The sequence below is a fragment of the Mesoplodon mirus genome (assembly GCF_964341445.2).
Source record: "Mesoplodon mirus genome assembly, chromosome: 18".
In the NCBI taxonomy this organism is placed as follows: domain Eukaryota; kingdom Metazoa; phylum Chordata; class Mammalia; order Artiodactyla; family Ziphiidae; genus Mesoplodon; species Mesoplodon mirus.
In genome coordinates this window covers 19655454-19671958 of record NC_138994.1, presented here as the reverse complement: position 1 = coordinate 19671958, position 16505 = coordinate 19655454, and the positions used below count along the sequence as shown (strand labels likewise).

At 42.4% G+C, this 16505-nt stretch overlaps 1 protein-coding gene across 3 annotated transcripts; it reads right to left on the bottom strand.

Moving 5' to 3' along the window:
- Window positions 1-71: 71 nt before the first annotated feature.
- Window positions 72-16318, bottom strand: VCF1 (VCP nuclear cofactor family member 1). Of its 3 annotated transcripts, XM_082605180.1 has the most exons (4): window positions 16060-16318; window positions 11655-11754; window positions 8268-8357; window positions 72-1169 (listed from the first exon to the last, which is right to left on the bottom strand). In XM_082605180.1, the coding sequence occupies exons 1-4, from the start codon at window positions 16278-16280 to the stop codon at window positions 933-935; spliced, it is 648 nt and encodes a 215-aa protein (XP_082461306.1). In that variant the 5' UTR covers window positions 16281-16318; the 3' UTR covers window positions 72-932. The 3 variants fall into 3 exon arrangements, with proteins under 3 accessions (XP_082461306.1, XP_082461307.1, XP_082461308.1); XM_082605181.1 differs by lacking the exon at window positions 8268-8357; XM_082605182.1 differs by lacking the exons at window positions 8268-8357; window positions 11655-11754.
- Window positions 16319-16505: the final 187 nt, after the last annotated feature.

The following is a 16505-nucleotide window of genomic DNA, read 5'->3' as shown; positions in this document are numbered from 1 at the left end:
GGGGTTAAGCATAAAGTGAATCCTTGTCCAATAGTTTCACAACACGTGTGACTTCAGACACCAGTTCAGAGAGCTTACACTGTGTCAGCCTTCACCAGCGCCTTAATTCTCGACACTACAAGGCGGAATTATCAGAGAGCACACACAAGCTGCTGCTGGACAAGTCTGTGGATAAGACAAAGTCATTTACGTTATTCCTTGACTGTCCGAACTGAGCAGTGTTTCCTAAGTCTGAGATGTAGGCTCTGGAGGAATAACGGTAACAAGTTTATCTGGGGATCCAAGGGTCTGAGAGACCTTCTCTCTGGAAATACAAATATATAACAGAGAGGACGGTTACCAGGGCGGGTGCTGACTTTATCATACAGTCCGACTGCAATCCGGTGGTTCTCCTGTCACAGAGGACAGAGTACTTTCAACAGGACATCTACATACTAAGAGGTAGTATGGCAATTAATTTCAGTGCAAGACTGAATCAAGCTTTCTATGTTTTGGAAAAAAACTTAGGTTTTTTCATGGAAAGTAGATACTCTTTACTAGTTTATTGAATTTAAAAAATTGAAGATCCCGTAAAATGAAAAGGCCTTTTTACAGAAAGTAGAATTTCTAAGTGACAGATCTGGAAATCAGTCTGACTTGGACAAACTATGGGTGCAACACGCAGATGAGATTTCCTCCTACTGTTGCCTTGCCCTGGATTTGATACCCACCCTCAAAAGAATCCTGTAAAAAACTGCTTCAAAGCCCCTTTGAAATCGCAATAGTGCAGCAAAACCACAAGTAAACAACGGCCTGTTAACCTGTTATTTCAAATATAGACTGAAAAGCCAACAGGCATCTTTTTGTGCAATTTTTTTTAAAACATCGTTAAGTTGAAATATCAAATCTGCGCAGCGCGGTCCCTTCACAGAAGGCAAGAAAGTGCCGGCACATCATGTGGGAGGCCGTCCTCGGTGCTGCAGGCTGTGAAAGTGGGCCTCCTTCAGGGTCTGGTTGATGTGGAAGTACGGGCTTTGGCACAGCGCGGACGGCACGGGCGCGGGCTGCGGGCCGTGGGGGCTGGACCGGGCGGTGGGGTGGCCTGAGCCGCTCTCCGGCCCGCTGGCGCGGTCCGGGCTGTTGATGCTGCTGCCGCTGCCGCTGCTCCCGCCACTGTCGCTGCTCGAAGACTGGAACGGGGGAAAAAGACACGGCATCACAGTTAGGCTGTTCGGGGTCTTAGGAGCTTAACGGGGGGTTAACTTCAAATACCCTCTTTAGGACTGTTTTTCCTATTCAGTTTGAGGAGGATCAGCATGAAAACATACACTGGGTTTTAGAGTTGACAAAGCATATTCACTAAGGTATTTCGTTCCGTCCTCACACCTACCCCGTGAAGTCGAGTGGGGTGATGACCCAACACCCCCGCCCCCCGAGGAAGAGGCAGGGTCCGGACTCTAGCACGGCCCCTCCGACCGCAAATCCCTTCCACTACATCTTAATTCCTTGAAGCATCTTCCCTGCTTGCTTTTACCACGCGTTCCAATCATTTCCAATAATCACAGAAGGGAGTTCTCAGCCTCCAAAGGGAAGCATCAGTCATTGGTACAGGGTATGAAACAGGTGTCCTCGTAATGAGTAAGGTGGCTTCTGGGCACAAGTGAAAATTCTGACAGCTTTGTGGTTATCATGGGCACAAAACTGTATTCTCTGAAGGCAGAACACATATTCTGAAAGACTTTTTTTTTAATTGAAGTACAGTTGCCGTACAATATAAGTTACAGGTGTGCAATATACTGATTCACAATTTCTAAAGGTTATATCTCATTTATAGTTATTATAACGTATTGGCTACACTCCCTGTGTTGAACAGTATATCCTTGTAGCTTATTTTATACCTAGTAGTTTGTACTATCCTGAGAGACTTGAATATACTTCTTGTAGAGTTATATTAGCATTTTTGCAGTTCGGTATGTGTATGCATGTGCATACGTGCACACATGTGCCTAATTTTCTGTTTAATATCCCTCATGTTACTTGGTGTCTTAGTCATCTTGAAGAAGCTACTCAGAGTTCCCTGGTAAGAGTCACTCTCAGAAATCTTCCTTCCGATGCTAGGATCTTCAAAGGGAAGGCAATGGTAAGGATGGATCCTTTTCCGAATTACAGTATTTGACTATTTCTAATAAATGGCAACCCCAATAACTTGGTTAACGGCACACTTCTCTATCTACAACTCAACACAATATTGTGCTCGAAGGAATCGATGCTGAGACATTTAGAATTCTAGAGGTTAATGATCTGGTGTATAACTTTAAAAATTTTTACCCTTTGATACTTCTAAATCTATATTCCCTTATACAAAAACACTGGTTTTGAAATGCCTGCTTACGACTGTGTGAAATCTACATGTAAGGAAAAAGACTGGCAAGAAGCAGATCATAGTAGTTACGTTAAAATGGAGGGATTATAGTTGGTGATTTTTTTCTACCCTTTACTGCAACTTTTTGCAATGTGGTTATTATCTATTTTCATTATAAAAGTAAATGTATAAATAAAATGTTGTTTCCAGATAGATACTTTAAAAGTGATTTTTAAAATACTAGTTCTATCCATTTTTTGATCAAAAGTTATACCTAACAATATGTACATAAATAAACTTATCTAAAATGGCAAAGAAAGCAATGTTCACGAAAGGCATCCAGTCTTAACACTTGAACCAAGAATTATCATGGTCCACAGGTCATTTGGAGGCACTTACGCTTAACAGTTCACTTAGCCCACTGCCTGCAGGTAGTAGGAGACAACCTATCTATCTTCTTTAAAAAAAAAAAAAACTGATGAAAGTATTATAATGGGCTGAATAAGGTCAGATGGCAGGGTTAACCATTATTAAGGTTATGGAAAGGACCATTATTTCCTTTTAACCCTAAAAGCATAAAACCACATTTTAAGTCTCTATCAGAGCCTTAAGATACATGAAGAAGTAAATCGTTTTGTCTTATAAAATGAAAAAACTCGAGACGGAAAAAATTGTATTTCCCCTGCTTAGTGGAGCTTCTCTGTATCAGCAGCAATAAAGACTTAAGTGAAAGCCAATTCAAAAACAAAAGTTGTGTTCCATAAAAGTCTCCCCTAACCTAGCGCAGAATCAGCTAGAACTGCCGCTGGCACAGCCGGTGAGGCCGCTACTCGGGTGACGAGCAAGTCACCACGCTGGGTAGGAGGCCCGCCGCACAGAGCACTCTGTCTCCTCTCAGTCTGTTTTCTTTCCTGTTTCTCGTTACAGGTACCGTCTGAAAATTAAGGCAAGAACTAGAATCTGTCTCTAGTAACTCAAGTTTCCATCTCAAATTATATTTATTTCACACTGTAACAGCAAAGGTGACACTATCCTGAGAAAAGATAAAAATTCTTTAAAATAAACAGGTTAAAAAAGATTGCTGTACAATAACTGTTAAAAAGGAGAGAGAGGGAGACAAATACACCTGCAATTTCTAGTCCATTTTAAGGATCTTGTAACTCAGATTTTTAAAGACACGTATAAAAATGTTTAGTGTAGCCCTGTCTATAATAGCTAAAAATGGGAAACAACCTAAATGTCTAAAAATAGGAAAACTGGGACTTCCCTAGTGGCGCAGTGGTTAAGAATCCGCCTGCCAATGCAGGGGACACGGGTTCGAGCCCTGGTCTGGGAAGATCCCACATGCCGCAGAGCAACTAAGCCCATGCGCCACAACCACTGAGCCTGCGCTCTAGAGCCCACGAGCCACAACTACTGAGCCTGCGTGCTGCAACTACTGAGGCCTGTGTGCCTAGAGCCCATGCTCCGCAACAAGAGAAACCACCGCAGTGAGAAGCCCGCGCACCACAACGAAGAGTAGCCCCTGCTCGCCGCAGCTAGAGAAAGCCCGCGCACAGCAACAAAGACCCGACGCAGCCAAAAGTAAAATAAAATAAATAAATAAATAAACGTATTTTAAAAAATAATAAACTAAAAATAGGGAAACTGGTTAAACTATGGTATATGTATATAAAGTGTAATACATGAATTATAATCCATAACGATGAAATTCTATTCTGCTGGTAACAGTGAGGATAAGAGATATACATACACCAAGGTAGAAAGAGATCTTTAACATTTCTTTTATAGGTTACAAAACAACGTATAGTAGGTCCACTGGTTTTTAAAGTGTTTTCTTTAATGTATACATATATGTACACCAAAAATATTCTGGAAGGATACACATGCCAAAATATTTAGAATTTGGACCTCCTACTTTAAAAAAAACCTTTATTTTCTATAGCTTCTACAAAAAATACTTCTTTTGAGGGCAACAGTCATGAGTAAGAGAACTAAAGAGTGCTACTACAAAAGAGAGTAAGGTCTCCAGTCACTCGTAGCTTCAAGACTGAGACTTAAAGAAAACACTGACACTGTCAGTAAGATTTTAGGAAGGCTGTTTGCCTCCCATGACAGCTTAAGAACCCCTAAACTGCTTCAGCTGACTCTAGCAGACAGCAGGCCGATGATGCTTTTAGACTAAGAAGGGAGAACCTATACAGAACCTGGGAATCTGGGTGAACACACTTTACACGTTATTTTAATACACATAAAACATTACACCCTACTGTCATTAAAGGTAAGAACAATGCATCTCTTTCAAAGGTGCACTGGTTCCTATTTTCATCCTACTCAGACCGGTCTTGGCGTTATTGAGGGGCTTCAGGGAATATCTCACCATCTACGGATGGACAAGCAGAAACCAGCAGAATAAAAGCAAGCAGTGCAATGTGCTAAGGGTAATTGTTCTGTGAAACTTCTCTTCAGTGATGCACAAGTATATTTGGTACGTACTGGGTAACAAAATATGGCATTTCTGTGGGACCGGGTCAAAAAGTTTGAAAGTTACTGAAATGGGTCTTAACGCTGTCAGCCATCAAAGTGGTCTAACTTTGTGGGATAAAGGAAAGACCATTATTTCCTTTTAACCCTAAAAGCATAAAACCAAATTTTAAGTCTCTATCAGAGCCTTAAGATGTATGAAGAAGTAAATAATTTTGTCTTATAAAACCAAAAAACTCGAGACGGAAAAAATTGTATTTCCCGTGCTTAGTGGAGCTTCTCTGTATCAGATTGCTTGGGGGGCAGAGATGAAGAGTAGGGAGAAGTATTAGAGCTTTCAGGAGCCTTGAGAGAAGGTAGAGCAGATAAAGGCAGAAGAACACGCACTGTCTTTAGCAGAAAGAATATATATAAATCATGGAGCAGAGGGCAGACAAGTTGAAGTTCATTTTCTTAGTCCAAAGGGCTCAAATCATACAGCAGAGGTAAAGAGCTCCTGACTCCTCAGCTAGGCCTGCCCTGAATTTTATTTTCCCAGGGTGTGAAGTCAGTTTAAGAGAGAGCCCATTTATACCCATGGTAGAAACAAAATAGCTCTAAAGACACTTTCTACTAATAACCTTTAGAAAGTCCCCCAGGTGGGATTGTTACTGAGTCTCTGCTTCCTAAAAAGAGAGCCAGAGTATATGTGTATACTTATTACCTAGAGCCGGATGCTTTCTGTTAAGTTAGAAAAGCAGATCAACAGCGTATTTTATTTTCTTTCAAGCCCCAGCTTCCCCTCACATCCATCTCCCCATCCAGTGGTGCTTTTAAATTTACGGGAGCCTCAAACGAAAAAAGAAATCTTGCTCATTGTATTACACACTCCATCCCTGGAGTCAGAATGAAGTTCACCTTAAGGCCACTGCAGAATCTGAATTAAGTGCAGGGGATGATCCTAGCCAAGTCTATCAGAGCTTCTAATGTAAAACTCTGTGCTTCCAAAGTGCCCAGTGATTTAAGAGAGCTCCAGGTCTGCTAATACCAGTGAGACCATAAGACTCCAAATGCATTCAGTGGGCTAATTAAAACCACTTTTTAAATATGCAAGGGAAGAAAATACAGATGGTCACTTTTCTGTGTCAATGAGTAAATGGCATATCCTTACAAGATAAAGTTGGACCACGTCGGGCTTCCCTGGTGGCACAGTGGTTGAGAGTCCGCCTGCCGATGCAGGGGACACGGGTTTGTGCCCTGGTACGGGAAGATCCCACATGCCGCGGAGCGGCTGGGCCCGTGAGCCGTGGCCCCTGAGCCTGCGCATCCGGAGCCTGTGCTCCACAACGGGAGAGGCCACAGCAGTGACAGGCCCGCGTACCGCAAAATAAATAAATAAATAAATTGGACCACGTCATCTGTTTGAAGTTTCTGCCTAAAAACATGTATGTATTCTCATTACTAAACAGATAACTTTCAGGTTCTATATGAAACTGCTTAGGGTAGCTTTTCTTGCTGTGAGTTGATGCAACATATTACAAATATTTCAAGGACTTGAACTGTGAGCAAAGTTTCTAAAGACGGACACTACAAATTAGGTTAACTTTTGAAAGGACTGTTCCTGCATTTGAATGGATATTTTGAGAAGTTAATTTAATAGTTAATTTGCTACAGGGTTTTAAACACACAACCATAACACCTTACCCCAGAATCTGCCAAAACAGTTTTGTCTGTCAGGCTGGTCCTACTACCAGGACAGATTAATGATGAGAATGAGCAAAAACAAAGAGTGTTAAAATACCTTCTTTAAATATTCCCAGGGTCATCTAAATTCAGTGCTTAAAAAAAAAAAAATCACCTAACATACTGCCAATTCTTATCAGTTAAAACAAATGGATTTATAGAATCCTAATTTTAATGATACATGTATTCCCCTGGTTCTGTAATGTTTTTATCTGACATGCATCTACTCCAACTAAGAATACCCTTGGGATTTTAGAGTTATGCCATCGAAGATTTTCCCTTCTAGTAGCCACAAGAAAAAAGACAGAGACTGTTCCAATTAAGCCATCTCTGTTTTATTTCCACATCTTCTCGCTCTCTACTTGCTGTTACTTCATAGTGATCTAAAAAATCAAAACAGTCTTGGTAAGTTAAAGGTATTTTTAAAAAGTTGGGGTTTTTGTATTTTAAAAAGGTACTGCTTTTGTTCACTCAGGCAGCAGTACTTCTTATAAGGCATATACCTGCATACCAGAAGCCAGATTTACTGGAAGTGTCTAATGTAATTTGTAGATAAAGATATTCAAGCTGAAAATAAAGAGCATTATTCCTACAAGTGAAGCTACAATTCAAACCAAAACGGCCAGCCTAAGAAAATGCATTTAAGTAAGTTAAATCTAGCTAGCTTTTACCCATCCAATAACTGTCTGAGGTCAGGGAATGGAGCTACCTTTGTAAAGGACCCAACAGGAAGATGCAGAGTGACAAATCACTTCACTGCTTGCTCACCAGAGAGAAAAACGAAACTGCCTTAGACGTTAACTACCAGGAATCATCTAGAATGCCTTTCAAAAAACTTTTTTAGGGTTTCCCTGGTGGCGCAGTGGTTGAGAGTCCGCCTGCCGATGCAGGGGACGTGGGTTCGTGCCCCGGTCCGGGAGGGTCCCACTTGCCGCGGAGCGGCTGGGCCCGTGAGCCATGGCCGCTGAGCCTGCGCGTCCGGAGCCTGTGCTCCGTGGTGGGAGGGGCCACAACAGTGAGAGGCCCACGTACCGCAAAAGAAAAAAAACAAACAAAAAAAACTGTAAATTATATCTCAATTTGAAAACCAGTATCCTAAGGCTCACAAGGCATTAAATCTAAGTCACTGGAGTTAAAATTCAAGATCTTCAATGCAAACACAGATTCAAGTTTTGAAAAAAACCACTAGACCCCAATTTCCTTACTTTCTGTAGCTAGAAATCTAAAACTGCTTTCTAGCTAATACCATGTCATAGCATTTACTCAGAAAAATATTTTCCAGCTAAAAGATAGAGGGAGGAAAATTATTCTTCTCTGTTCCTATGATTCAAGAGAAGTCTAGAACCTAGTGGCCCTGGGTATATGTAGCAAAGTCCCTCAGAGCTTCCGATCTGTCTTCTGGGAGGCCGCACACACCGTGGGCAGGAGCCCGCAGCTCACACTCAGACTCTGGGGCTCCCCAGTCTGCCTCTCACCAGCTATGTATCTTTGGGGAAGGGACTTTATTGTTCTGTGCCCCAATTTTTCCATCTGAAAAGTAGAGATCATAATAACCACCAAACTGACAGGAAGAAAATGTACAAGTAGATTCAAAGTTTCTCTTTACATAACTAATCTGGCAAGTCGGTTCACATTCTTCAGTTCACATTCTTCAGCTTCCTAGAATCTAGGGAAAAAAGAGGCCCATACTATCTCCATTTTACAGATAAACATGACTTACTTGTGGCACAGTTTGAGATAATTCAAACACTTCGTGTCTTATTTCCCAGTACTTGCCAACGTTATCACATTTAGGAGAAAAAGGTGAGTTCTGGAAATTAATTATAAATAACAGTTTTAAATCTCTCTTACAATGAAAACAAACTTCCAAATGAAAGTTCTTTATGTTACAAGAAAAAAATTCTAAACTTAAGTATCTCAAGAAAGACATAGGAGGGGCTTGCCTGGTGGCGCAGTGGTTAAGAATCCGCCTGCCAATGCAGGGGACACGGGTTTGAGCCCTGGTCCGGGAAGATCCCACATGCTGTGGAGCAACTAAGCCCGTGCGCCACAACTATTGAGCCTGCGCTCTACAGCCTGCGAGCCACAACTACTGAGCCTGCGTGTTGCAACTACTGAGGCCCGTGCACCTAGAGCCCGTGCTCCGCAACAAGACAAGCCCCTGCAATGAGAAGCCTGCACACCACAACGAAGAGTGGCCCTCGCTCACCACAACTAGAGAAAGCCCACGCACAGCAACGAAGACCCAATACAGCCAAAAATAAATAAATAAAATAAATGAAAAAATAATAAAATAAATAAATAAAGACACAGGAAATGGCTCCTCTTAACTTAGTCTCTTAAGGAAACTTACCCCGTTGGCCCTACCTTAGAATTAAAAGATACCGTTTTCATTAACAATACACTTTGCCATGTAAATTAATAAAATTAAGAATCCACTAGTAATGACATGTTTTATTATTTCCCCCTTTATACACAATTGTCAACAAGCAGCCAAATGTCGCTAAACTGGATATTTTTATGCTATAAACATAATGATCTACTCCAGTGGTCACGATTCAATTATTCAGTGCTTAACTTTCCATTTTAAAGTTTTCTCCTGCCTTTTGCTGCTCTAGTTCTCCCTGGGTTCACTCAGACTCATGACTCGAGGGGAGGGGGAGGGATAAATTAGGAGACTGGGGTTGACATAAACACACTACTATATATAAAAGGGATAGCTAATAAGAATCTACTGTATAGCACAGGGAACTCTACTCAATACCCTAATGACCTATATGGGAACAGAATTTTTAAAAAGTGGATATATGTGTATGTACAAGTGAATCACTTTGCTGTATAGCAGAAACTAACACAACATTGTAAATGAACTATACTCCAATAAAAATTAATTTAAAAAAAAAAGACTCATTACTCGACAGCACCAGACGCCGGTAAATGTGCTGAAATGGAGGGTCAGAGGGTCGTGACCGCCCGTGAGGGATCTACTGGTGAGTTCAGATTAACACGACAGGTAAAAAGTACCTGTATTGACTGTTACTTATCATAAGGGCAATCCAGTCCATCCTTCAGACTAATGATTACAGAGTGGTTTAACCACTGAATTTCTTTGGACAAGTAAGAACCAGACATGTGAACCCACAGGATGAATAACAATACAGTGTTTTCTTCTGTGAGAAGAAGAAAGGTATTAGGGAGTGAAGGTCATTCTCTACAAACAGCAATTAAAACAAACCAAGGGCTTCCCTGGTGGCGCAGTGGTTGAGAGTCCGCCTGCCGATGCAGGGGACGCAGGTTCGTGCCCCCCACATGCCGCGGAGCTGCTGGGCCCGTGAGCCATGGCCGCTGGGCCTGCACATCCGGAGCCTGTGCTCCGCAACGGGAGAGGCCACAACAGTGAAAGGCCCGCGTACCGCAAAAAACAAAACAAAACAAAAACCAAAACTGTAATACTAAGGAGTATTACTCAAAATAAGAGATCAGAAATGTTTGATTTTTTAAAAAATGACAATTTATACTCCTGTTCTCAAACATCAAAATTGTAGATATAGGGAAAAAAGATCAATACAAAAAAGATCTACTGTACCTTTGAACTAATGCAAACATCATATAGCAGGACTGACATACAGACACAAGTAAAGAAATATTCAGGGGCTTCCCTGGTGGCACAGTGGTTGAGAGTCCGCCTGCCGATGCAGGGGACGCGGGTTCGTGCCCCGGTCCGGGAAGATCCCACATGCTGCGGAGCAGCTGGGCCCGTAAGCCATGGCCACTGGGCCTGCGCGTCCGGAGCCTGTGCTCCGCAACGGGAGAGGCCACAACAGTGAGAGGCCCGCGTACCGCAAAAAAAAAAAAGAAAAAAAAAAGAAGAAATATTCGAGGTGATACTGTGAAAGTAATCACCACATAGTCTTTTTAATGAATAGTCTTATAACTCAAAAGAATAATGGAGACTCAATTCTGTTAGTTTTATCATTAGATGTTCATGGTAGCCTCTAATCTTTGGTTTTCTTCCAAAGAAAAAAGAGATTCCCTAGTTTAACCAAAAGCTCAATTACTTTTCTGTTAATCTTAAGGGAGAAAAAAAAAAAAACCCAAAGAAAAAAAAAGGTGATAGGAAGATTTAAAAGGGGGGGATAAAAGCTATAGAAATTTAAGTCTCCACATAAAAGGATCTAGTCTGCACTGGCGCATCAACTGCTCCTGAATGAGTATTACCTACGTGACAGTTACTGATTTTTTTCTCCGTGAGGGAATTACTTTGGATTTCTGGTAAAGACTGGATATAGGTCAAATCCTATTACTGAGAACTAATTAAAGTACAAATTACTTTGGCTGTGGAAGAACTGTGATCTATGGAATTCTACTTTAAGTGATGAGGCTAGGCCTTAGGAATCTTTGCCACTGAGGAGTTTCTCTCTTAGGGTGACAACTGTTAAGGGTCAAATCTTTAGGTGCATAATTTAATAGCAGCATTCTTTCAGTGTCAGCTTCCTTGCCCCACTGCAGACCAGGTGCTCAAGTGCACAGGAGGCATACTGAAGCACCCAGGAAACCAAAGTTCAAACCAAAGTTTGAACTTTACCCTTTCCCCTCTCACCCCACTCCACTCTGCTTCCCACAGGTGCTCTTTTCAGAACAACATAATGAAAACATAAACACAATTAAAAATAGGACTTCGCATACACACACGTTATATATTCCGAATGCTTGTACGGTTTCTCTTAAAAACATGGAAAGCTTATCTTTAAGAGACATGGAAGCAGCAAAATATACTTGTCTTAAGGACAATTAATGTTTAGAAACGATTAGGCAATAAGCTGGCTTCTGAAATACCAAATAGGGGTTCAAAGATGGGCTTTCAAAGGTCCATAAAACTTCTAACATACAAATTCTGGGGTGTGTATATAGGCTGTTTTGCTGGGGAGAGGGTGTGTAGCTTCCTCAAAAAGGCCATGACTCAAAAAAAAAAAAAAAAGAGGTTAAAAACACTGCAATCAAATAAGATCACTTTTCTTTATTCAAAAAAATTTTAATTACACGGAAGTAACTGGGTTATTTAGCTCAAGCAATGAAAACAGCAGATACTCTGGACCACACTTCCTACCTCTGTGTCCCAGGAATCGTGAAAGACAGGGTTTCTACTACTCCTTTTGGTCTGTGGGGGGAGATGGTGGTCTTCTTCACTGCCATTCCTTCTCCTTTTCCTGAAATTAAATCACAAGGAGAAAAAAAAAAAATCAACAATTGACCTTCTGGACACTTCAAACTGTAAACCATGACAACATATAAATTTGCCCTCTTGCCTGAAAAAAGATAAATCATCATATGATATCCCAATAGGTAAAAAAAAAAAAAGTTAGAAGTACACCGTCGCCAGGCACGAAGAACAAAAATATAAAAGAGCAGCAGTATGGTCGAGCTTAAATTAGTAAAACTCATTTCTAAAAAAAAGCCTGACAACGTGAAATGCCTGCTGGGAACAAATAAGATCAGGAAGACGTTCCGGACTAAGCTCTCAAACTCCACCTAATTAATGTGACCTTTTCCTACATTTCCTGAAGTTACGATTCCAAGTTACCTAATTTACTCCTGTCCGTATGACAACACCTGAGACGGGAGTGACTGCCTTTGCCTATTTACACTTAAAATCCTTATAAAAATGGTGCTACACAGGAAGAGCATAGAGGTTCTGGTAGCCTCTAATCTTTCATTTTCTTTCATCCCTGATTTTTCCCCAATTATCACATTAACACAAAACCTCTCTGCCCTCTAATCCTTCATTTTCTTTCATCCCTGATTTTTCCCCAATTATCACATTAACACAAAACCTCTCTGCCCTCTAACATATTAAATTACTTTTCTGGACAATCACTGGAAAGGCTGCTCCTGGACACATTAACTTGATGACTCTGGCTACACCACCTGGTATTACGAGAAGTTACTTCACCAGGTTGTTACTGTGACCAGATTGTTACTTAGATTGTAGCACCAGCCACTTAAAATGTCCAGGTTTCAAGAAAAATCACACATATTTCTCAGTCAAGTGTTCTGAGATGTACAAGAAAGACAAAATTTGTATGTTTTCTATGCAAGAATCAAGTGCTATCAGGACTTCCAAACCCCAGTTAGAAATCAGAAATAAATTAAAGGAGGTATAATTTTAAGTCAAATTACGTGGAACTGTGGTGTCCAATACAGTAGCCACGAGATATATTTGTTAAGTTGAATTAATTAAGATTAAATAAAATTTGAAACCCAGTCCCTTGATCACGCTGGCTACACTTCCAGTGTTCAGTGGCCACCCATAGCTAGTGGCGACTGTATGGGACCGCACAGATGTAGGATGTTCCTACCACTGTAGAAAATTCTACTGGGCAGTGCTGGCTAGAGGCCAATTTATACAAAGCAGCACAATCTATTATAATGAAAACTCTTCAGAGTTCAAGTTTCTATAGCTAGAGGGTAAAAGAGCTTTTTGGAAAGTACTGAATTTGATCATACAGTATCTTCTATACAGTTATACTTTCTATGTGAGTAGGGTGGCTTACTGTGGTAGGCCCTTGACCCTAAGGCTGAGTTGAGGTCTGGACATTGGAGAAACTTTAAGTTATCACCCCGAGCTCAATCCTCTGTACTTGTGAATACATCTAACATTATTAATGAACGAGTATGGATCCAGTTTAGGCTTGGAATGATAAAGAACGGGTGTGCGGTTCTGATAAAGCATTAACCAACTTGCAGAGGGCTACACCATTTACCTCATTCTAAGACTCAGTTGTTTATAAAATAAGATCTCCTTATCTTTCTCTCAGGGGATTAGATCTTATCCTGAAGTACTGGAGGTTAAAAACTAGATAAATATCAGGTTTTAATCATCATTAAATGGATGTGCTAGTTGAACCAAGAAATTGCTACGTTTGTTCTAAGATGACCACTTACAGAGCACGCGCAAAGAGAAACTCGTTTGACGACAGCGTGTTGGTCCCCAAACTCCTCCTTTATCAGTATGCCAACAGCTGATTGTGCCTGGGCTGCTGAGTCACTCCAACCAAACTCATGAGCCTGACCAAAACTTTCCAATTTCCTCTTTTATAATGGGGGATACGATACATCTTTCTAGCGACAAGACTATCAATGTCAAGAGGATAGGCTGGTTTTGAAGTTTTCAATTAAACTCTGGGAGAGTCTCATGAAATATCCCTGCCTCATAATCAGTTGATTTCTCCAGGTACCCGAATCATCTCTTTGGCCCCCTGGGAGTCCTCTCCTTTGCACGGCACTGGATTAAGGATGAGCCCTACCTGTTCTTCATTCTCCTTTCTCTAAGCTCTGTGCAGATTTCATCCTTGAAACATGTCTCTTTCAACAACATCATTAATAACTGTCAAAACTACAGCTTCATGCTTAACCCCATCCACACAATCAGTCAGATTGTAACTTTTAACATTAATGCCATAGACCACGTTATAATTTGAGCAGCCACCCTATAACTGATTACATTCTCCCTAGCCATCTAGTTACAGATTATTGTTTAGCACCTGTTACTTCTAAGGATGGCAGAAATACATCACTTTTCCTCATTTCACTTCTCTCCAATCTTCCTGTCATCTCCTAGAGACCAAGCATAGAAGAAATCCTAGGGTACAGAGACTAGTGGTTTTCAGTTTTTTTTAAAAAAAGTAACAGAACTCTTTCATCCTACCAAAAAAAAGAAAAAAAAAAACCCTCTATTTCCATAAGAGATAAAGGATCTGTTTTAAAGTCGAAGACTCCCTCCCACAAACCCACCCCTCTTGCAGTTTGAAAAACCACCGTCTTAGACCAACCCTTCATCTTAAAGTTGAGGAAACAGATCCAGAGACCAGAACTGACTTGGAGATGCTAAGACAGCTAGAGCTGGCCCATCATACTCCACGACACACGGGTGCAGAGAAACCTCTGCCAAATCAAACGACTTCTTTTATAGTAATGAAGTTACCATGTTGAGATTGTGTGAATTAGATAAAAAGAATCTGTTACTAGTATAAACACATTCAGATTACCCGTGTATAGCACAGAATAAAAGAAATATTTTGCTAAGAAATATTTCGACTTTTTCAGATATGTGAGACATCCCAAGGGACTACTGGAAGTACAAACTGGGTTTGGGAAGTAAAAAAATGGCAGTTAGATCAGGCTTACTGTACCTAAGGATCCTGTGACTAATTCCAGTAGCAAGTTGGTACACATGGCCCCTAATTTCAAATTTAGTCCACTCTTCTTTAATATACAAGTAGAGGCTTTATGCCCCACTCACTGCATGACCCAAGTCAATATGCAGAAGTTTGGAGAACCCTAGATTTTCGCTATTGGCCCAAATAACTTCAGGGTGCTTCCGAGAATCTCAATGCCATGAATTTACCATGCTCCAGAGTAGGGTCCTTGTGGAAAGACTGTCAATTACATTCAAAGCCAATGGAAACACAGAAAGACAAGAAAAGATCCAGCATAATCTACCAAGGCAATCCTATCTTATTCACTTAAGCCTCACTGAGATTTTACAGAATAAAGGAAAAGAGCAGTGAACCTAGAAAGACCCACTGAGCTCTCTAAATCTTTTTTCATCATAAATATGAAAGATTGAACTTGCTGATCTACAGTTCTCAGTTCAAACTCCACGATGAGGGATTTTTCTAATTTCGAATAAAGCCGATCCTCTTCATTCTGGGGTACAATCTCAACTTTCTCCTCCCCACCTGTTTACAAGGGGAAATAAGGGGAAAAAAAGAAAAAGAAAAATCGCAGCTTGGTCCGGATTGTCCTCGGTCCGTGTCAAGGAATCATAACACCCCCTAAATTAAGACACGGGCCTAGGCTCGGAGAAAAAGTAGTGCATCACGACAGAATCCTACCTCCCGCCTTCCGAGTCAAACGGCTCCGCATCCAAACAGTTTAGAATCCTGCCTGTTCTTAATGCTACAGCCGAGAGAGGATCCACAAGCCACTTTGGTCCTCGGCCCTTCTGTGTTCACAACCGCCCAGGACACAAGTTCTTCGGTCTAACCTAACCCTTTCCTGCTGCGGGGTTAAGCCCAAGCCTTCTTTCTGACCTTGGGGAGACCAGCTCCCCGCCCCGTCCTCTCACAGACGCCCTAGGGGCTCCTCTCGAAGATCAGACATTCCTCCCATCCCCCTACCCTCCTAAATTTAGGACAGGGAAGCTTTAGGGCCATCGTCTCTCTTCCGGGACCGATCAGACTTCATTCCAAATAGGGAAAGATGGGGGGAAAAGATGGGGTCGAGAGAAACCTGGGCCCTGGGAAGTCACTCCTTCAGCGCCCCCAGGGACCAGGTACCCGATCACCCGCGCATCCCGCTCCCCTCCTCCCCCGGACTGCAAAACACCCAGATGGAGACCTGCCGGGCCCACGCTTGCTCGGACCCCGCGTCACGCGCCCCCTCGGCTCCAACCCCCAAGACACAGCAACCGGCGAGGGGCTGGAAAGGAAGAGGGTCCCCTGCGGTCTCACCTGGGGCGGAGGCGCTCGCTCATGTTAGCTGATGGAGGCGAGCGACGCGGCGCCGCTCCGTGAAGAGAGAAAACAGAGGGTGTTGTGTTCCGGCGGCCGCCACGCCCACACCCTGGGGCCTTGGCTCTCACCGCGGCTCCGGTGGAAGCGGCCGGCGGTGAGTACCCCTCTGTGGGACCCGTACCACCTCTACTTCCGGCGTCTGCTCCGCGCCCCCCCATGTCGCAGCCGCCGTGGTACCGCCCACCCGCGGCTGCGCAGTGACGCGACCCCGGCCGCGCCGACCGGTAACCCCGCCCACAGGAAAAGGAGGGCTCGGAGCGCCCAGGAGCTTCTGGGAGAGAGGACCTCGTTAGAGGTCGCCCGAGCTTTCGCCTGTTCGCAGCCGAGTGGGGATAGCTTAAGAGTCAAGCCAGGTTTAAATTAAATTAAAGTATATCAGAATA

Bases quoted from the DNA above. Each gene is read 5' to 3' on its own strand.
- VCF1 (XM_082605180.1), bottom strand. From the start codon at position 16,280: ATGGGGGGGCGCGGAGCAGACGCCGGAAGTAGAGGTGGTACGGGTCCC. The intron at 11,755-16,059 runs GTGAGACCGCAG...ATTTAATTTCAG, and splicing joins AGCGAGCGCCTCCGCCCCAG to GAAAAGGAGAAGGAATGGCA. The intron at 1,170-8,267 runs GTAAGTCATGTT...CCCCCGTTCCAG, and splicing joins TATCTCAAACTGTGCCACAA to TCTTCGAGCAGCGACAGTGG.